The 22,138-nt window shown below is 40.5% G+C and overlaps 2 protein-coding genes across 3 annotated transcripts in view; both read left to right on the top strand.

Moving 5' to 3' along the window:
• Positions 1-10,330, top strand: part of USP3 (ubiquitin specific peptidase 3) — a 39,168-nt gene extending 28,838 nt beyond the window's left edge. For both annotated transcript variants that reach the window (XM_054388342.1, XM_054388341.1), the window contains 8 exons: positions 511-624; positions 4,522-4,668; positions 6,615-6,721; positions 6,887-6,967; positions 7,890-8,008; positions 8,144-8,257; positions 8,370-8,437; positions 9,938-10,330. In XM_054388342.1, the coding sequence (XP_054244317.1) occupies positions 511-624; positions 4,522-4,668; positions 6,615-6,721; positions 6,887-6,967; positions 7,890-8,008; positions 8,144-8,257; positions 8,370-8,437; positions 9,938-10,103 (916 nt within the window). In that variant the 3' untranslated portion in view covers positions 10,104-10,330. The remainder of the gene's footprint in view (positions 1-510; positions 625-4,521; positions 4,669-6,614; positions 6,722-6,886; positions 6,968-7,889; positions 8,009-8,143; positions 8,258-8,369; positions 8,438-9,937) is intronic.
• A 5,379-nt stretch (positions 10,331-15,709) lies between these two features.
• FBXL22 (F-box and leucine rich repeat protein 22) lies at positions 15,710-18,557 on the top strand. The gene is made up of 2 exons (XM_054388221.1): positions 15,710-16,044; positions 18,212-18,557. The coding sequence occupies exons 1-2, from the start codon at positions 15,710-15,712 to the stop codon at positions 18,555-18,557; spliced, it is 681 nt and encodes a 226-aa protein (XP_054244196.1).
• The last annotated feature ends 3,581 nt before the right edge of the window (positions 18,558-22,138 follow it).

Here is a 22,138-nt window from a genome sequence, read left to right as displayed (position 1 = left end):
AAACATAGTTGGCTGTTCACTTATTATATTAGCTGGTGCTGCAGGGGTGAGCAGTCGGACACATCAGAAAGCACTGGAGCATAACTGCATTCGAAGTAAAGTTAATGAGAGCTAGTTACATGTGCTCCAGACTTAATTCCAGCTGAAACACAGTCATGGAGACGTCTGCAAGTGAACGTACTAAAATAAACAAAATACATCAGAGAAAGTGGTGCACAAACTGTAGCTTGTTTGGGCAAGTGTTAAAAGGATGGTGTGAGCAGACTCTACAGTAAAGATGGAGAGATTTCCAGATGAGTCCTCAACATATGGAATGTAATTTTCCTAACCTGTGGTTCTCTCCCAGTGTTATGGGTAGGATTTTGGACGTAAAATCTTTGCAGTACCAGAAAGGATATTTACTTTATCGTTACAGTCTTTAACCAAATTATTTTTACCACTGAGATAGGAAACCAATAAAAGTTATAAGACAAACCTATATTAATCACCATCTTTCACTTCTTTTTCCAGGTCATTGGTGGAAGAATTCAGAAAGACACTCTGTGCTTTATGGCAAGGGAGCCAAACTGCCTTTAGTCCAGAGTCTTTATTTTATGTTGTTTGGAAAATCATGCCAAATTTTAGGTAAGTTGTGTAAAATCAGAACAATATTTGTGATTGCAGCCTTGTATTGCTGGTGTCATACTCTAGAATTTTCTGAATCTATGGGATGAAATCCATGCAGATTCCCATATGCCCACAAGTATGCTTTGAGAAGGATCACTACCTCAATCAACAGCTTTCTGTTCATCAGTAGTGCTTTTTTTCCCCCCCACCTTTCTACCTTGGCTGCAACAAGAAAGTGACATAGTGAAGACTGAAAAAGGTACAGCACCTACAGGCCTACAGGCAAATATGCTGGCTGAAACTTCCTTGATTCTCTCAGAATACTGTAGTCACCAAACCAAATCAAGGACATCAAACAAAGGCTATAGGAAAGAAATACTGTGTGTAATTAGGTATTTTGTGCCTACACTGACAAAAAAAAAAAAAGACAATAAAAAGGGAAGAAGCAGGTTACTCAAGTAAATCAAAGTATCATTCCTCTCCAAGGTCTCCCTGTCCTGGCCCCTGATCCTCTTTCAAAGGAGCACTGAAACCTGTTAGGATATATTGTGATGAAGGTAAGTTGCTCCATGTTTGCAGGTAGTAAAGATATTCCATTATCTGTTACATCTCCAGCAGTGCTGAAAAGATGCTGTGAACACAGCTTCTCAAGAAGTAACCCTATTAACCCAAATCTTTTTATTCTGTTCTTCACACTGCCAATATGTTTCACTTGGCTTATGAGAATCAAGGAAGTTTAATACCAGTAGTTACAAGCAGCAACCAAAACATAGAGAAATGAACATCATCTATAATGCCCTTGACCAGTTTCCCCATTAGTGTTCACCATAATTCTTGTTAGACTGAGAAAATAGTTCATTAAAGTTCCTCAAGCAAATTTTCAGCACTGTGGGTTCTATCATAGCTTTGGGTTCTACCCCTGCCATTTTTATTCCCGGTTAGCTGGGAGCATGTCCCTGATTAATTGGTGAGAACTCATTAAATCACATGGAGAATAGTGTCAGCTGCTTGGTAGATACCTACTCCCACATGGTCCAGGGAGAAAATCTGACTTTGTTCAGTGCTTAATTTATACCTTGTCAAAGCTAATGATGCTACAGTTCTCATTCTACCTTGTGCACTTCTTGTGATACTAGAAGAAAAACATGGATGGACATTGATGTGGAAGAAAGCTGGAGCCAGTATCATGTTAACAGCAAAATGGCCACTTGGGTTTGTGCTTGTGAAGCCTGAAGTGATGGGGCAGGGGGAGGAAACTTGGTTGGAAACATAGTGTGATGGTTTTATCCCAAAGAGTCCAGTTGTTAAAGGCCCCTTGCGCCTGCTTCCAAGGACTGCAAGTCTTCTTACAGGAGGGTAAACCGCTGCTGGTGCACCCCGTGGCCCTCTGTCTCACACTACACACAGGGAGTAGAGAACATCATTTGTTGTAGGTACTTCAGGCACAGCTGGAGTGCTTCTGGACTCTGGTGCTACTCTGAAGTCCTGCTCAGTTACTGCTGGGGAAAGATGCTGCTGTCATTCTGCTGCATTCTGAAATAGTTCTGTAGTCTCATGCTGAGTTGCAAGGCTTGTACTCTGCTGCTGTACTGCTATATAAATAGCATACCCTCTTTTACCGAATACCTGTTCCCATGCATATCCATATCTTGTTGCCAGTAGGAAAAGGAATGTAAAGGTGGGCCTGGGGTGAGTTGCCTAAGGTGGATGGCCATTGGTTTTATTACACAAGCTGCCTGTCAGTGGAATTCATCTTTTTGCTGAAGGGCAAAATGATCAGTGTTTAAACAGTACATCACCTCATCATGTTCTTTTAAACATTTCTATCTCTTTTCTGCTTTTCACAAACCCAAATAATTTTAATCTGTAATTAACATTTTAGTTGCCAAGTACATGCACTAGGAGCACAAGTACCAATGTGGAATGATTCCAAAGGTTATTTCATCAAATTTATTGCAGAGCAAGTGTGCCATATACTTCAGAGCTCTTTTATGAGGAGAATAACATTGAACAGGTGTCTGAAGCAAAGACATCCCACAAATTTCATCTTTAGCTGTTCGATTATGTTTATTAAAGTGAGGATCTCTGTATTCAGTAAACTAAGCAAATCCTGTTATCTCAGCAAATTCAAAATGATCCTATGGTATCTACAGTTAACATGCAGCTTTTGAGTTCTGTAATGCCTCTCTGTGTCACAACAATGTGTCATTATTGCGCAACTTTGGGAGAATAGGTCCCTATTTGGGCACCCTAGGACTGGGGTGCCCAAAACTGGACACAGCATTCCAGGTGTGGTCTCACCAGGGCAGAGTAGAGAGATAGAAGAACTTCCTTAGACCTGCTGAACAAACCTTTCTTGACACATCCCAAGATCCCATTGGCTCTCTTGGCCACAAGAGCACGTTGTTGTTCCATGGAGAACTTGCTGTCCACCAGAGCTCCAAGGTCTTTCTCTTTTTCCTGGCTTCACATCCGCCTTTAAACTGTTGCAATGCACTGAGTGCTACGTTCTTCTCATTGCTATCTGAAGTTGAGATAGGTTTACAGAGATCACCCTTTACATAGCATTCTTTGGCAAAGCACCAGCATCATCTTCTCACCACCAAATTGTTTCCTCCTGTTGTCCTGTGCCTGTTGAAGCACAGCAGTGTTTCTGTGTGCCAGTTGTGCTCTTGTAAAAGGTAGGTGATGCTGCTGAGTTTTTCAGGGTACTGTAAGATGCACATACAAACATAGTGATTTCTTTAAAAGCGGCTAGTTTGGAAGAAAGAATTACTGCAGTTGTGTAAGATTAATTTATTTTATTTAATTTTTAAATTTTGTTTCCTCCTAGCAGTACTTTTGTAGGACAGATTCACGTTTTTTACTAAACACATCACCCTCACGTTGCACACTTAAGCTGCGCTCTGTTCTCCCTTCTCTCCAGCTCTGCGTGCTATGCCACGAGTCTTGTGGACATTCTCCCTCCCTTGAGCAGTAGCAAAAAGCAGTTTTCTGTTTTCCCAGACATTCCTGTGTGAGAGTTATTGCCCATCTTTAACATGGAGTAGCAAGGAGGAACAGGGACAGGGAGGCATGATAAGGCAGCTTAGAAAAATGGACAAGAGGGGGAGCCAGCTCTACTTTGTAGGCATTTTTGCAACTAGGCCTACAAAGACTTGCACATAATGATGTCAATGTTGCACAAAGCTTTCACTGTTACACTGCGTATGCTTTCCTGCTTCATTTCAGTATACATCTTACAGCAAATGAGTAGCAGTTGTTTGTTACATTTGATGAGTCATTTAGCCTAAATAATTTTAAAGGTGTATTTTACCTTGATGGCTTCTCTGTTCACTTTAGTGAGGTTTGTTAGGGTGAAGTAACGACTCTTTAGAGCAGCACTGCTGCTGGTAGCATGATGCATCAGAGACTGGAGCCCTATCCAACCAAATCCCAATGATCAAGAGATGCTGTGGATAACTGCCATTATCTTCCTTTCCCAACAAATGGTGTGTGGGTTATGCAGAGAAGTGTGCAGTTCTGAGCATGGCTATAGAGATCAGTAGCAGAGACTGAGGCTGGTGAGGCAAGTTACCTGAACAGGTAAGAAAATATTTGTGTCTGCTAAAAGGCCTCTTTCTAGGTAAGAATGTCTATTCTTCCATGTTTCTCCATCCTCAAAAAGAGATATGCAGAGAGGGCACGAAGTGCAAAGAGCCTGAAGTGCTTAGTTTGTCTAGATGTCACCATGCCTTTCCAAAGGCTACTTGTAAAACCTTTTTGGCTGAAAACATATGTGCCTCTGTGAAGCCTGCTCAGGATTGTGGAACAAGCAAAGGTTCTGTTCTGTGAGCCTGGTGCTCTCTCAGTGTTGGCACAAAAGCAACCTGTACATTTGGTAATTCTATTGCTGTTGTTTCCTTTTCTCTTAAGGGGATACCAACAACAGGATGCCCATGAGTTCATGCGTTACCTTTTGGACCATCTACACCTGGAACTCCAGGGTGGCTTCAATGGTGTTTCACGTTCAGTAATTCTGCAAGAAAACTCTAGCCTGTCTGCAAGCAACAAATGTTGCATGTAAGAAATGTTAAGTTCTTTAAAACCTTAATTCCTGTGTGTGGTGGATATGAAATTTCAGCTTTGTGGTTCCTTGTTAAGTTCTCTTCAGTGCCTTCGTTCAACCTGCAGTTCGGTAATCCCATATAACCTGCGTTTTAGCCATTCGTAGCACTTCTAAGCTGCAGGCTATCCCAAAGTTAGCATCCTGTAGGATGTGCTTCCTTTCAAAAGGAAGTGTCTGAGTCAGAGTTTTCACAGGTGTGAGTGACAATGCAGGCTAAGCTGTAAACACATTTTAGTTCATTATTTCAGAAATAAAAAGAACTTTGTATTTTCTGTTCTGTACCTTTAAGTTTGTTTGTTTTTCTTTCCTTTTCCTTGTTGGGGGACTATCTCATTGTCTTAGTGTGATAAGTGGCCTGAATGGTAGAGGAGAAAAAAAGTGGCGAAGTAGTGGTGGGTTTAAACTGTCAGCAGGCCTCCTGGATTAATGCCTAAGCAATGCAGTTACAGTTTGAAGCCAGTTTTCCTGCAGATGATCTTGCTATATTTGCCTATGACCTGACATAGGTGATATGTTTGGTTGGGTTTTTTTTCCTGATAGTTTTGATTTTCATGCTACTATTTTTCTTGAAACAGAGAAAATCCATGTGTTTCATTCCTCTTTCTGTACTCAAAATACTGAGTTCTGTCCCAAATGTGTCTTCTCTCAGACTGAAACTGCTGCAGAGAGGAAACACTTTAATTTGCTTCAGAAAAGAATGTTAAGTCAGTTCAGCCTGCACAGTTGGTCCCTAAATTCTTGAATTCCCTACGTAAGTGTTGGGTGAGCTTTCCCTTCCTATCATGATTAGGACATAACAAAGTGGGTCTGAGAGATGCAGAAATTTAGAGATGCTTTGTCAGGGAAAGCCTAGAGTTTCAGGCTGTGCTCTACTATAGTTATGTTGCTTTACTGATGCTTAAAAATCACACAAAAGAATCTTAAAATTGTCTTGGAATTGAAGTGTATTTGAAAATTAAACCAATTTTGTTTTGTCAACATCTTGACTGTTGAAACCCAACGAGCGTTTAAACTTTGTTCAGGCAGCTACTCTGTCTGGAGAATGGCTGTTCAAATGCATGGTAAGGTGGAGTAAGCTGCCTTCTGTCAAGAGCAAATTAAGGTCACATACACTCAAATGCCTACAGTAAAGTAATAAATATTCTGTGAATGCTCTCTTCCTGAGCACCAGTTTGTCTGGGTAACCATTTCCTTCTGCTTAACATGAAGTGTTCAGATTAACTGTAAAGATGTAGGTGGAGTGCAGATAAGGAACAGGTTTCTGCAGACCAGAGGTGTCAGACCTGCAATCCCAAACTAGCAAGTTTAGAAGCTGTATAATAATGGCAATGTACTCTCTTTCGTTTTGTAAACTGACAAGATGTGAGTGCATTATGTAATTTGCTACAAAGATTCTAAGGAAGTAGTGACAGCATAGAGAACAGTGATGATGATGCATAGTTTATCGTATCTTCGTGCAACTTAAGCGGTCTTTGGAAAGCAGTATGCTTTCGGTAGTCAAAATTACTTGTAACCAAGAGTGTAGAATTAAAACACAAAGTATGTTCTACGTATCTAAGAGGACAAAATGTTTGTTTCAGAAAAAGCCTTACCTATAGAGTTAAAATACTGTAGCCCTGAGAGCATTAACTCTCCGCTCTAGATATGCAATCAACCACAATACTTGAGAGGCTGAAACCTTGAGCATCTGCTCACCCTCTCTTTACAAAAAAGATAAAGCAGATGTATTACAGCAGCCAGATACTTCCATTGTACAATTCTGGAGTGAGTGAAATGCCTGGTGGATGAACTCAGTCACTGCTCTGCCTAGTACCACTGAGTTGCAAGCAGTAAACTGTAGTGTGATGAAAATTCAGCTCAGACATTCTGACTGACTACCTCTCTGATATGGTTTATCTAGAAATGGAGCATCTACTGTTGTCACAGCCATTTTTGGAGGCATTCTTCAAAATGAAGTCAACTGCCTAATATGTGGGACTGAATCCAGAAAGTTTGACCCATTCCTAGGTAAGATGCCTCTTGCTTTCAAAATACCAGCTGACTTAAAGCTGAAAAACACATCTGAAATTGGGTATGTTTAGTTGTCAGAAAACTACATCATAGTAGTAGCATGAAATGATTCAGGATTGATTTATTCAGCCCTAATTTTCTTTTTTTTTTTTTGTCTTCCAGACCTGTCACTAGATATTCCCAGTCAGTTCAGAAATAAACGTACTAAAAACCAAGACAGTGGACCAATGTGCACACTACGAGGTAAGGGCGCTTGAATATTGAAGCTGGTATCAGGACTAAGCATATACTCTTCACAGCATTTGTTTTAGAAGAGCCAGGCTTTCTGAGCTGGGACTTGGTGCCATGTGCCATCTAACTTTACAAGATTCTGTGGTAGAAGGTGCCGGAACAATTTTCTGTGTACATTTTACCCCAATCACTGGTTATTGACATACTACTATTCTAAGTGGGCTGAGAATTGCTTCAAGCTAAACATCAAGAAACATTTCAGCAGAGGTTTTTCTTTGTGGGCAGAGTGTTTCTAATGTGTTCCAGTCTTTCCAACCAACACTTATCCATGTTGTTGCCTGTTGGCGTTTCCTGAAGCTCTGTGCCCCTTGGCTCTTGGGTATTTTGCCTTTTTCACAACAGAAATGCTATCCTGCCTAGCTGGGCAGTAGTGCTTCTTGCTAACCTTGGTTTAAAGAATGTTAATTTTTACAGAATTGTGAGTATACTTGCTGCAGACAGTGAAATATTAATTTCCCATTATTTTCTCTGTTCCCTTTTGTACCTAAAACCAAATCACCTTTGAAAGCTGAATACTCTTTTAGAAAGTAGTTCAGTTTCTTTGGAAAATAGTTTATTTTGAATGTTGGACACAATCTTGTTTGAAAGATGGGAATTTCACAAATTCCTCTTTTTCCCTGCAACTGCTCATAGCTGTGTTCTCAGGAAAAGGGAATGCTGCATGTTACAGCAGGTTCTTGTATTAAAACACATAATAACCCAGCTTTTTTCTGCACAGATGTATATAATAACTAGAACAACTCAGAAGATACACAAACCTTTTCTATATTGCTGTATTTGTTGTATTTTTAGGTTGCAAAAAATGATGATGTCATCTTGAATCAGGTTTCTTAATGTTGGCCGCTCTTTTTTTTTATATCTTGTTCTTTTTTAGATTGTCTTCGCAGTTTTACAGACCTGGAAGAACTTGATGAGACAGAACTGTATATGTGCCACAAATGTAAGAAGAAACAGAAGTCCACCAAAAAATTCTGGATTCAGAAACTACCAAAGGTTTGTATAAGCTTGAAAAGTAACTGTGTGACAATACGGCAAAGAACAGCTCAGCCATGAGCCTCCTCTAGGCTACTGCAGCTGTCTAGCACCTCTCCCTCTAGAGCATACTTTGTTCTTGTTTCCATCCTGTAGGTGCTATGCTTACACTTGAAACGATTTCACTGGACAGCATATCTGAGAAACAAGGTGGATACATATGTTGAGTTTCCCTTACGAGGCCTAGACATGAAATGCTACTTGTTAGAGGTATGAAGCCTCAGGATATTTTCTGTATAAAGTTGTTCCATGATTTGTCTTTATTACAAACTATAGTAGGTGCAACTGAGATCTGAAGAGTTCTCTGTCTTTTGAACCACAGCCTGAAAACAGTGGCCCGGAAAGCTGCCTGTATGACCTCGCTGCTGTTGTTGTGCATCACGGCTCAGGGTGAGTACATGCAGTAACCTGCTTCTTGGCAGAGACCTTCTCCCCATTGAAGTACATGCAGAGTTAATTTAGGCTTTTCTGGCCCTAGTGAATGTTTTTATTGGTGGAGATAAACATGGAACTAAGCTGAATTAACTTCAGATAGATCTGTCTAGTTATTCTTGTGAATGCCTGCTGGCAATCTTTGGGGGTAGTCTAGTTCTTCTAGGAATAGTAAGCCCTAAACCAAGAGAGTGAATCAAGGGGCGTTCCAGAAGCTAACACCTCATTTTAAAATCCCTTAGTACAAAGCAGAAATACTATTTCCTTTTCTGATTCACTTCAAAAGGCAGATGTACATTCGTGCCAAGAGTCTGTGTGCACACACTTGCAACAGAGTGCAGTGAAGACTGGCACAATGAAAGCAATCATCTGGCATTTGCTTTCTCTCTTATGGGGATAGCTGTCAGTCAGCTGACTAGTGTTCATATTTGGAAGTGGCATGGCTGAATGTGCTGTAGTTTGCCCAGCCTTAGACAATCTGTTGAGTGGAACAGCTAGGACAAGAAAACTGCTTATCCTGATAGAAACATGTTCTTGTTTAGGCAACCATTCTATGCGTGTGAGCTGCTTAAGGGGTTTTCTTAAAGAAACTAAACCCCATTAATCTAAACCTTGCTGATACCTGCATTGAATTATAAGCTACTAACCCAAAAAGTTCTGTGCAGAAAGTCAGTCAAATAAGTCTCTTCTTTTGCTTGCTCAAGAGGGAAAGACCTGAACTCTTAGACATCCGATTACTAAAGGCAGCCCTCATAGCACCACGCAGTGCAGCCAACTGGTGTTCAAAGCTGTAGGAAAGCTGGACATGATTAGAATGGAATGAGCTGGTTGGAAGCACTGCTCATGTGTTACAATATGTAAGCAAGCAAGTAAAAGCAGGCATTATCTTGGGGTAGCAGGACAATGAAGTTTGATGGGCTGCAGTTCTGCTATGTTAGATACAGGAAATATGGTTCCAAAAAGTGGATCAGTTTTTCAAAATAAACTTGACATATTTTCTCCTTAGGGTAATCTGAGATTAGTTTTGCTGTGAGTGCTTTTGATTATATTTAGACTGTGAGCTTCTCTAGACCTAAGTGGGGAAGATTTCTGGGAACTAGCATTTTAATATCTAATGCTTCAATAACAGGTAATGGCCTACACCAAAACCAAGTCTAACATGAAATTTTACTGTTGTAAGAAGCTCTACTTGCAAAAAACTAGGGGTTGCTAATACATTTGTATCAAATACCATTCATCTTATCCCAGAGGCTGATTTTATTTAACACAAAAGTTTGATTTGGAGAACTTGGAGCCCCACAGAGTAAGAAAGAAAGAAACATCCTCCCAGCTGCTGTGGAAGGCTGTCAGTTCCTTTCTTCCTCTGTTCTGGGAATTAGCCCTAACAGAAAGTGCATCAGAGAATGAGATGGTGTGTCTTCTGATTGTCCTTTCTTTCCTCACCTCCCCTGCTGACAGTGTGGGCTCCGGACATTACACCGCTTACGCTGCTCATGAGGGCCGGTGGTTCCACTTCAACGACAGTACTGTAACTCTGACCGATGAGGAGACTGTGGTAAAGGCCAAGGCCTACATCCTCTTCTATGTGGAACGGCAAGCCAAATCTGGATCAGACAAACTTTAATACCTCCTTTAATTCTTACTTATCAAGTCCATTGGACAAAACATTTCCATTTTCCCATAAATACTTGATCCAAGACTATTAATTTCATTGTGCACTTTTCAATTTCCTCTTGTGGGTTTTAGTTTTGTTGTGTCAATGGTAGCATTTGACTTACTGAACTTGGACACAAACTAACTTTTTTTAGTTATACCAGAAAACCTCAGCAGATGTTGATTTGCTGCTTTAGTTGTGATAACTCAATTTTTATATATATATAGTTTCATGAAATAGTTATTTGACTTTTTTTATATTGTTTTCAGTTCTCACTTTCTAAAGGCACATTTACATCAGAGAAGCTTTCTGTCCTCTTTACAAGCAAGATAAATGTGCTTCTGATTATGAAGAGCAATACAACTTGATGCTGTTCTTGCAGCTGTTGCATAGATACAATTTTAATCTGTTTAAATCAAAGAATTGTTTGCACGTACTATTTTTGCTCGTGCAAGAAACTAAACAGTGACTTCTGAACAATCGTTCTTTGTCTGCAAAAGAGAGGAGATGTGGCATCATTAAGCAGACCAGGTAATTGCTGCTATATTGGTGTGTATTCAGGCTGCTGACTTTCAGGAATCATTGTAAATAAAGAGTTGGTTCAATTGTATCAATCCTGCAGTTTAATTCAAGTATTCCTCATGTATGGTCTGCCCCTCCTCCTTTTAATTTTTTTTTTTAAATAATCTTAAAAATATCTAAATGTCTACCTTGTGTTGAGATTTTTTTTTTTAACCAAACCTTGATTGCCTTAGACATCTTGTGTTAGCCTGTCATCCTGAAACGTGATCAGGAACACTTTCTTGCTTGAAAACTTGGAGGCTTCCTGGCAGTGGGACCCCAGCCTTTCTTCCTGCTGGCAGCTGTGAGTATAGCCCTGAAATTTGGGGTTTGTGGAAGGAGTTTTAGGTGTTGATGTAGGTCCTGTCCACAAAGTGCTGGGGGACACTTAGAGCAGAAAGGAAGCAGATGGTGTTGCAGAGGCTGTGAATGGCAGTTGAAGGGAAGATGCTCAGTGTCACAGGAGCCTGCTTGATGGGAGGGGATGTGATGAGACCACTTGTTGATGGTGGTAGCTGCAGCAGCTATGCATGGACTCTTTATTTATAGTCTCTACCTGAATGCTAGAGGTACCATACAATTTCTAAACCGTGACTATGTAACGGAAAAAGATTTTTTTTTTTTTTGTTTTGGTGAACAAACACCCCTACCCCCTTCATTTTAGCTCTACTGTTCTATAGTTTTTTATTTTTTTAAAGGTTAGCAACAAAGCCAAGAGCTCGCCCCCAAACCTGAAATTTTAGAACTGCTACATTTCAGGTCTCTTCCCCCAGCCCATCCTTTCTAGACACCTCTCATGTGCCTAGTAAGGAACTGGACACTCCTAAAATCTCAAAAGCTGGTAGTTAAAATAGTCAGACAATCAAATGGCACCTGTTCATTGTGATGACTGTAAAACTCAGTAGCTGAACACACAAGCACTCAGGTAACAGGTGATTCTACTTTTTAGTTACACTTCTGAAAGATGTAGCACACAGTAAAGATTTCCCTACAGATTGTACCACAGCTCATCCTGCTGCACAACTGTGCATCAGTTCCTGTGCTGTGGGTTACCTGCTAGCTGCACACTGCCAAGGACAGTGTGAAGTCAGTCAGATGACTTTTAAATTACAATGTCATACAGTGCCATGAAAAAGCTAAAAAAGGAAAAAGATAAATTGGCTCAACGTAAAACTGCAGAAAGCATTCAGCACTATTAATGCTGTATAAACATGTAAGCTGTACATTAGTTGTAAGCTATTGTGATTACTGATACATTAAGTGACATACGATAATAGAATAAAGAGAACTATTCAGTATTTAAGTTGTAGATAGTTTGTCACCTACTGTTTCTCTCCTTCTTGTAGACAGAGCCTTTCTCTTGATCACAACAGGTAGCTGTTACCATTTATATAGGCAGAAAAAGGTATTTATTTGAGAGACTTCATTGGTGTGCAGGGCAAGTGAAGTACCTTACCACGTGATTAACCTTAAGTGCTGCCTTACTGCTTACAGTTAGTTGGGGAGGTAAGTAGAGCCCCTCTATAGTTGTGTTTTCTGTGTGCTACTTGGATTTCATTGCTTTCAGAATTCAAGTTTTGAGAATACAAACCTATAAACACACAAGTAGCTATGGGCCAGAAGCAGTGTTCTTGCAAACCAGTGATGTAAATGTGCCTTTCTCTATTTTTAGAAACCTAAATTTGTAATCTTCAGCAACATTCGCTTATTTTAAGCAATTTCTACTTCTCCAGTTAATTTTTGGGGTCAGAGTTCTGTTCTCACTTCAGCATTTCCTTTCAGTAATGTTAAAGTCTTGGGCAATGGTCTCTCCCAGCATGGTCCATTTTGAGACAGCCATGGAATCACAATGCAATCATGTCAGGGTTGTTCTGGCAGCAGGTGGTGACAAGGACTCAGCCATATGCTTCACTGGAACAAGGACATTGTAAATCCTTTCCTAATTTAACTTGCTCCCACTGCAAACCCAGATGGACAGTATGAACAGTTTGTTGTGGCAACACAAGTATTTCTCTTCCTGGTGGAGAACTTTGCTAATCCACTGTATTCTATACAGTGTGGTGTCAAAAAAAAAAAAATTAAGCACTGAACCAGTAACATATACTGCACCTGTCCTAGTATTACATTTTTAACCTTACTTGTATATCCTATATTTATCTACTAGCTGGGGAGGGGGGGAATATCTCATTTCATTTAAGCCAAATGATTCTCTTCTACTTACTGCGCATCATAGTACACACAAACTGGCAAGAATTGGTTTCTTGCTTGTGACTGCTCTGCAAGCAACAACTGCTCTCTAAAGTTCAAAGACTTGCGTATTTTCACCAAAATTTGTCTGATCAAGGTTGTCCTTTTGTTAGTAATTGTTTAGCCACGCATACAACTGGAGACAAGATTTATGTAAAACAAACTTGCAGAATGTCCAGCTCTCCAAATACTTCTGCTTTAGTGTGTTGTGTAGTGAGCTGTTAAGTGCAGCATTGTACCAAACCCTAAAGCAGTTACAGACAGAGCTCCTTCTCATTGTACAGGCATAAGGGGCTTTCCAGGGAGAGTTTAACACTGTCAGACAGACAGGGAGAGTGGACTTTTATCAAAAGCAAGAGCCATTTGTAAGGATTTTACTAAATCAATGGGAAAATGTAAGACGTGGTGTTCAAAACTTTCCCCAACGTTTCATTACTGATGTGTCTGTGTCTTACTGATGAGGTAATCAGCACCTTGAAAATTGATTCCAATGTGCTTTAGGAGATCCTCAAGTACTGTAGTGCCATAGTTGTAAGTGTTTACCATTAAAAACTAGTATGTAATTTTCAGTGAAGAATTACTGACTGTGCTCATCTTGTGCGTTTCTGGAGCATTTCCAGGTTGAATGTGAATTATATCTCATTCACACAATGTGTTTATGGAAGATGTGCCATTAAAGTGTCTCCTTTCCTTAGACAAATGAAGCTCCTCTTGTCCTTCTGCAGGCTTGCAGATTATTACTAGTGTAAATCCTTTCCACATAAAGTATTTTACCTTGTTCTGGAGCAAACAAAAAGCCAACTGAAGTGTTCCCACTGTGAAACAGCTCTAGCACAACTTACCATCTAAACCCTAAGAGGACCTCTCTTAAAATGTCCTTTCACCCAACAGCTGTTAAATTTTTCTGTCAGAGAGTGGAGGTGTGCCCTCAGTGTGCTAGCATTGGTAACCCTGTCATACAAGTTTGCTTGTTTGTTGCTGGCTTGGGGTTTTTATAAATAATATTCTCAGCTGTATTAGAACTCTGAGCAGCCTCAACTATTTACACCTGCTCAAAAATGAAAGTAAGTTCTGAAAACGATGAGCAAGACAGAAAAGGCCAGTGCAAGGATCAAGAATACCCACTGGGGCCACCCTCTATAAACTGCTATTTCACAGTGACTGTCTTACCTGGTATTTGCAATCACATCTACTTGTCCCTTCCATGCCTTCAATTAAGTACTCATGCCATCAGCCAGAGCTTGTTTCTAAGTGTGGGGAGGGAGCTGGAATCTTCTTCTCATTTCAAGGAAAATAAACAACAAAGGCTATGAAACAAAAAAAACCCTGGCAACTGTTTAGCACATCTTAGAGTATAGAGCAGGAAACTTCTGACCCTGAAGAACTGAACAGAGCCACCATTCCTGGGTTTTGTGGACTCCCTGTATGTAAGCATAGACATGATTCAAACAAAAAAGAAGCCATAGTAATTGTCAGACTGCAAACAAATTTCAAATATGTTTTTTTCAGAGCTGAATTCTCAACTGTATTCTCAAGGTAAGAAAGAAAAAAAGAATGAACTGTGGTCCCACTCACCCCTATCACATACTGAAATAAAGCCAATTCAAATGCATAGGTACATAACACCTCCAATGGCTACTAAAAATGCAAGCCACTTCCAAAGTGCCTGCAGGGCAGTTTTAATTTTAGTATCTACTAATCAGTTGAATGTATTATTTTCCTGTATTAACACCAGACAGAAGATGGCTATAAAGTCCTTTAATCTTGAGAATTTTTATTATTTTGATGACTTAAAGGGTTGTTCATTGTTGCTTCTCATTACACCTTGTCATTTGCTATAGTTTTATTTTTACTTTTAGAAGAGATTTTCTGCTACAGTTTCTCTCATTACTAGAAAACAAATACTTTTATTCTTAAAACCAATTCTATGACAAAGCTGCCAAGTCCACAGGAACTGAACTAAACCTTTGCGGGGGGGGTGTGGGGGTGTGGGGTGTGTGTGGAAATCACACCAAAACCTGCAAAGCTCAAGTTAACAGAAGACATCTATTAAGAGCACATGCCCACAGCGACTTGCTGTTCCCTGCAGCTTATGGCTTTCCTCAACCAAAAGTGGTGGGAGCAGCTAGCTTTGTTTATTTCAAATAACTGCAGGGACCTCCAGCAAAGTCTAAGGCTGAAGCTGCAGACTTTGGGTGTGTGGCACACAGGCTTTAAAGCACCCAGGAAATTTTTCTGCTCCTGTTACAAGTTGTTCCTGAAAGTGTCTCAATGTAACACTGCTTGAACAAGAAACAGAAGTGCCACCTTAGAAGAGTCAATGAATGAATCAAGGCTAATGTACATTGCTAATGTACAAGAACAAAAAAGAAAGTCCACTGAGTGTGAGAGCTGGCACGGCTCTCTGCAGCTGCAGATACACTCCCCACCCCCAATTTAGTAACTAAGTACAAGAGCAGCACAAAACTTGAGAAGTGCCTAAAAGGAAAGAAATCCCTTTTAAGAAAGCATTTCGTGAAAGTCAAGCGCTGGTATTCTACAGGCCTGTTCCATTCCCTTGATGGAATGTAACAAGAGTTTCATGCACGTGTGTTTCTTTCCTGTCCCTGTTCTGTGATCCTGCACCAGCTGTTAGCCAAAAATAAATACCATTCCACAGCCATATATGTCCAACAGTCTCCTGGAGATCCTGAGCCCCCCTCCAGCACTGCTGTTAGTCCACAGGGCCAGAAGCCTGGCGTCTATCTAGCAACAAGCTCCGAATGGCTATGCACATAACCCAGCTGAATCGGGAATGCCTATTACATCTATTTTCTTTTCTGGACAAGAACAGCAGGAAAAGCTTAGCAAAAACATGTCACAAGTTGCTAGAAGTGTTTCAGGATCCTTTACTGTGGCCTTTGCTGAACTTCCATTCTCCAGCAGAACTGAAGAAGGATAATTTTCTCCTGGGACCTGCTTTAAAATACTTATCCATCTGCTGGTACTCAGAAAGGGTCAAGGTGTGTAACATTGAAGACTGGATGAAAAACAATCTCCAGAAAGACTTCTGTAACAGGCATGAAAACACTGTCAGTGATTTTTTACTGGAAGTTTGCAACAGGTACGTTCTTTGCATGTGAAACTACAGCTACTACAAAGGTTAACTGCCTTGAAATGAGACATTTGAGCACTATTTACTCCACACCTCCTGCCTGAAATGGAGCATTAAGTGTCCGAGTCCTCTGACTTTGCAATTTTAATACCCTGCAAATAGCCTTCACTTTCCTTAAGCCCTTTTTTTTTCTTTTTCCTTTTTCTTTCCTTCTGTTTTTGAAGAATGACTGATTTATGAAGGTGCAATGCTGCCTACTGAATTGCTGCTTAGGGGAAGTGTGTTATTCTGGCAGCGCAAAAGCCTTGTCCCGTGGGAAGGAGGCTAGAGGAAGGACATGATTTCAAATAGTGCAGGCACCTCATAACAAAACCAGGTTCTTTAAACATGTTACTAAACAGATTTGTTTCATTCTAAGGATTAGCACTGCTTTTGTACTCTTACCTAAGTTTTTTATGTACTACAGTAAAGGAAAACCAGCTCTGGGTGCACATCATCGTGTGTAACAGCTCTACCGCTACAAAGCGGCTCTAAGAAAAAGCTGCATTACATCAGGAAGAGAAAATTGGGCAGAGCAAATCCTTGTGCTTTAGTAGCACTGAGGACAGCTGTGGCCTTAGATTAGAGCTAAAAGGGACATGTCAGTGCCTCTCCTGAAGTGGCACAATTGTTTGGCCACAACACAAAGTTCTATCTGGAAGTAAAAATTAAACCCCCCCATTTTAGCCTTCCTAAGGCAAGTTGCTGCCTTTATTTTTTAAGCAACCCCGTGAAAGCAGTTCCCCCCATATAAAATTTCTAGCATTCTGTGCAAAAAATAATGCAAATTCAACAAATATACAGCTTTTCTCCCTGAGTTTGGAGTACTTGACTCCACTGATGAAGCCACATGAGATGACAGGGTGGAGCCTCTCTTGATCTTGGCTGCTTTAGAAGAGTTTTTCTAACTGAAATGTAAAGGGAAAGAGTAAAATCATGCAGCTTACATGATCTCACTTTACACTTTAATCAGAGGTAATAAAGTCAAGCAGCAGTTGGGGGATGAGGCGGGTTGCGGAGAAAGAGGAGCATGTACTGTGTACCAGACACAAGGACCAAAGCACATGCTGTAGTGATGGCAGAGCTCCTTCTTTGGCCCCACTGCTGTTGGACACCTAAAACCCTGATATAGCAGCTGTAAGCACGAAGCTTAGTATGGTCATGCTGAGGACATCTTACAGTTCTTGCAGGATGGAGGCACACTAATTGTTCTGCCCACAGGGTTCACAAGATCAACATCAGCTTTTCTGTAATCTGCTTTCCCTGCAACAACAGAGCCTGCAGAAGGCCTGTGCTAACAAAGAAATATGGAGCTACATTTAGCTAAACAGCTGAACTGCTGCTCCCTGGAGACTTGTGTGAGCCAGAAGCCAAACATTTAGTGCAAAAGGCTTTACAGGGTGGCACACAAGGGTCCTTGCAACCATGCCTGGTCATCACAACAGCCTGTAATAACTGGTCTGATCCAGTTATTACACAAGGACATTCAGTATAAGCCATCAACACACTGCCTTGGAACAGGCCTTTTCTATACTTTCCTAGGTCTACAAAAAAGCCTTTTTAATTTGCTGTGTCACTGATAAACAGCAGAGTTCTTGCCAGCTTCAATGATTTGAAGGAAGGTTTGGGAGTTGCATGGAGTTCAAGCATCAGGACTCTTAGGTAGTACCTGGCACATAACCAGTAAAACCAAGGAACTAATATACACCCATTGATCCCCCATAAAATCAAGAGTGGGAGTGTCTTTCTTACCCATGTTCAGCATGTCTACACTGCAGCCTCCTCACTCAACTGTCCTCAAATTCAGACTGAATTGAATCTCACCTCTACTGGGTCTTCATTCACTGTGCTTGGAGAAATGCAGCACTAAGCAAGCCCTTAAACGAAAACCCACCACCAACTATGACAACCCAGCTGTAACATTGGTACCAACAGAGAAGCCAAAGACAAGTTGTGCAATTGGTAGAACTGAGCATTAATGCCCATATATGCCACCACCTACTCATGCATTCTCACCTCTCCTGCTGGGGGAGGAGTTATTTTTCTAACTTTCATATTTATAGTTGAGTGTATTAGCTTCTCCAAGCTCTACTATTTATTTTCCCTCACATCTCACCTGTAACCATCATGCTTTCAGATGTCCAAACCTGCTATCTCTGACGCTCTCTGGATGTGGCCATGTTACAGACGATTGTATCTCGCTTCTTCTCATCAACTGCCCAAACCTCAAGACACTCAAACTGGAAAACTGTGTGCGGATCACTGACCAGACACTAGAAGCAGTGACCCGCTATGGGGGATCACTGCAAACACTCCACGTGGATTTCTGCCGGAACATAACACAAACTGGTCTAGAGAGAGTCAGGGAAAAATGTCCTTCAGTAATGTTGAGAGCAGAGAGAAGTGCTAACATGATTCCAGACAATAAGCCCCAAAGAAAGCTGATGCTTAAAAAAGCATCAAGAAAATTGGTTCAGGTTTGAGTACAACAAATTGTACAAACTTAGTTAAATGTGGGTATTTTACCTCACTTTCACTCCCCTCTCAGGTAACATTGCTTCAATGAGCTGTGGCGCCTTTCCTCAATTCTGGTTTAAGTCCAAACACATGGTTGATAGGTTTTGTAAAGGCTGCACTGGGAAAAGGCATTTCCACCAGTACAGTCAAAGAAAAGCAAAAATGTTTGCTTTTTGTCGTGTCTTGAAACTAGAAAGCCCTGCACTGGTGTCACAAAATCCTAGATCTGATTAGGCTGAAAACTGCAGTCAAGAATAAGTGGAATGCAACTCAGAAGCAAGAAGCAGCAGTGTGTTTTACTGAGGTAAAACAATAATTTGACAGAGTGCAAGAAATTTGATGGAATTTAACAAAGTTTGACATTGGTTTGACAAGGTTCAGTAAATTCCACAGCAAGCTTCACCTTATTAATTACTGCATGGAAGAAACGTAAAAAGGAAAACTGAGTTAGAATGATTCACACAAGACAGCAGAGATGCAAAGAGTAAGAGGGACCCTCCCCTTGAGACAGAAGGTTCAGTGTGGATCCTCCTCACTTTCTAAACTGTGCCTGTTAACCATGCCATGCAAGATGTGAGCAAAAGCAGAGCACCTGACAACCATCACTTCCTTAGCCAGTAACATCTCTCGCTGAGCTGTCACGTTTATGTCACAAACGGAGGGGGCACAGCAATGGGTACAGATCACAGTCTGCCCCTTTAGGTAATGTGCTCTGACAAGGCAGACCAAGTTAATTTAAAAAGCTGACATTTGAGGAAGTGCAGTATGAACAAACACGAGTTTACAGAACCACCCTACAGAAAAAGGCCACAACCTGCCACCTGTAGCCTTAAATGCGAAGGAGCACACTACACCAGACGTCTTTACAAACACCTGCTTCTCAGTGCAAACAAAAAAATCCCAAATGCCTGTTTTAATCCCAAACCACAAGGCTGTTACTTCCCTGCACGCTGCTCTGCTACATGGAAGTGACACTTTTTGTGAAGGGTTGCTATGGCATCATCTACAAAGTTTGACACCACAGGCTGGCATGGTAAAATACCTGCCTTGATGGAACATGCTGGGATTTAGTCCCAGTGCTATGTACTCAAAACTGATAAAAGCACATTCCAAGACTCTACACACTTAGAGGAGGAAAAGTAACATTTCGGAGTGCCACCTTACTTGTGTCAGCTGTACTGCAGTGACCTCTCAAAAGTCTGCCTATTTAATCTGTCTCACTATAACACTACAGAAAAAACTCTGTGAGCCTCTATCTGGAATTATTCAAGTTTCTTCTAACTACAGCATGCTTTTTTTAAAAGCACCCTGTCTCAAACCCTGTGCTCTACTCTGTGTGGCAGCACGGCCTCAAATTCTGCTTTTTGTCGTTTCCTATTTTGTTCAGCAATTCTGACACAAATTCAGAATTCTGACTCCCAGAGAGCACACCATAATATATAACCCTGCCTGTTCTGGCTGACTCTGCAGCTGCACTTGTGTTTACTTTAAATCGCTATCCCACTCAACAGAATCCACTGAAGAAGTTTATGCTTACAAAGCCTCACAGCTAGTTAAATCTGGCCATCAATAACCTGGTCTCCCCTGGAGGACCAAATGTCCATTCAGCTTAGACATCAAACAGAAGGCTGCATACAAACCAGTTTGACAAGCCTCTCTGGATCCTGAATAGTTCCAGCTTAAATCACAATGAAGTCTACAGCAGTTAAGATTTGATTTGAAATGAAAACCTTACCTGAATGTAAGAGGTCTTAAAAAGTAGAAGCAAATTTAGAATATTAACTTGCAGAAATACTGTCCGTCCCTCAGAGTCAGCATTTCTGTTCCATTACATATCAGTTATTCCAGAGTTTGCCACTATAGCCATCTATGGGCACATACCACAGCAACTTCTTAAATGGCTGTTTAATGAATTATTAAAGGATGTCACAAACAGCTAACATGACATATGTTTTTCTTTAGATTTAGGGAACAGCATGACTTAGCAGAAATATTAATCGACTACAGTCCTAGGGCTGATTCTTTCCTCTGAAAGAACACATGAGCTAGCTATGAACTCTTGAAAAAGATTATGTGGTGCATCAAAAATAGTAAGAGGACTTCACAGGTCTCAACAGAAGTGAATATACTTACACCTCCCTTTCATTCTGGTTAAGAGATTCACAGATATCCTTTGGTATGCTCTAATTTGTTTGAGCTAAGAGATAAATCACACCATTACAGGAACTTAATCAAACAGAGCTGAGACTCTAAATACTTGATCAATATATCTGTAAGAAACACTTACCCAGAAATAAGTAATTTCTTCATTGCATCTTCACAACTTAGTATTTAATGTCATGACACTGTAATATTCTGGTATTTCATTAAGTTATTCCTAAATGTTTAAGTAGGACCCTTAGGCACTACAAAGTAAAGAATAAAACTGGAAGCACAGACAGGAAGAACTAACAGCAATCCTAAATCAGCATTTACAACTTGAGAAGGAGATTGCTGGGCTGAACAAACTTACTGTGATGTGGAAATAAGGATGTTGACACAATTCTTACCTTGAATACACAACTGGTGAAAACCCTCCAGTTTCACATATTGCTGACAAGCCAAAATAAGGTAGGAATTCTCTATAACCACATTAGTAACCAAAGTCCTTCTCTTGATTCCAGTGCTCTCTGATGAAAGACATATCTCTGTAAATGTAACAGATTTTCAAGTAGCTGCAGGATGTGAAAATGGGTTTGCATCTGTGTACATATTTATGCCTTTTTTATCAGGACTGTGGGGGTGGGGTAGGGAGAATTTGGGGGGGGCACACACAGATGAGACATGGATGGATGCAGTAGATTTGTAGGTTTTGTTTGGGTTTTTTGGTGTGGTTTGTTTTTTGGTTTTGTTTTGTTTTGTTTGTTTGCTTTTACTTTACAGAGCTAAAAGGGCTTTGGAACACTCTCCCACTTGGTTTCTTTGCCTATTTGTGCATAAATGCTCAGTCACTTTGCTCTTCCTCTCCTTTAATAGGGATATTTGTTCGTGACATGGCAAAATGTGAACACAGTTGTGCTGATTATAATTTTCAGAATCAACGATGAATTTTCTTAATTAGCTATCCAATTTGAAAATTAAGTATATCATGATTACACTTTACTTAGGGTAAAAGTTTTCTTTAGTTCCAAGCCATTTGAGTTCCATCAAAGTACTCTTAACATCACTGAAACAGTTTTTGTTCTGCACAGACCCTACCTCTAACTTTACCAGGTATGGAGGGAGAAAGGCTTGTTATCTATCATTTATAAAAGTGCTAGAAGAAAGGTGAGATAAACTAAGATGCCTATTTGGAAGCTTTATCAGATTATCAGATGCAAGTTGCAAACAAGGCTTCATTATCAAAACTTTGTGTCTTTTCCTACACGATAAGGGAACAGCAACATCCAGAAGACCCTTCAGATTCCAACTGTGGTAACACAGTTCAGCTTGGCAGTAAGGTAAAAGGAAATTACATCAAGTCCTGCAGCACAGTGAAATTTCTTACTTGCCAGCAGCAGTATTTTTT

Source organism: Indicator indicator, chromosome 16, assembly GCF_027791375.1.
Source record: "Indicator indicator isolate 239-I01 chromosome 16, UM_Iind_1.1, whole genome shotgun sequence".
Taxonomy (NCBI): Eukaryota; Metazoa; Chordata; class Aves; order Piciformes; family Indicatoridae; genus Indicator; species Indicator indicator.
Note: the sequence above shows the minus strand (reverse complement) of the source record. Positions and strands in the feature narration are given on the sequence as shown.

Bases quoted from the DNA above. Each gene is read 5' to 3' on its own strand.
- FBXL22 (XM_054388221.1), top strand. From the start codon at position 15,710: ATGCACATAACCCAGCTGAATCGGGAATGCCTATTACATCTATTTTCT. The intron at 16,045-18,211 runs GTACGTTCTTTG...TCATGCTTTCAG, and splicing joins TTACTGGAAGTTTGCAACAG to ATGTCCAAACCTGCTATCTC.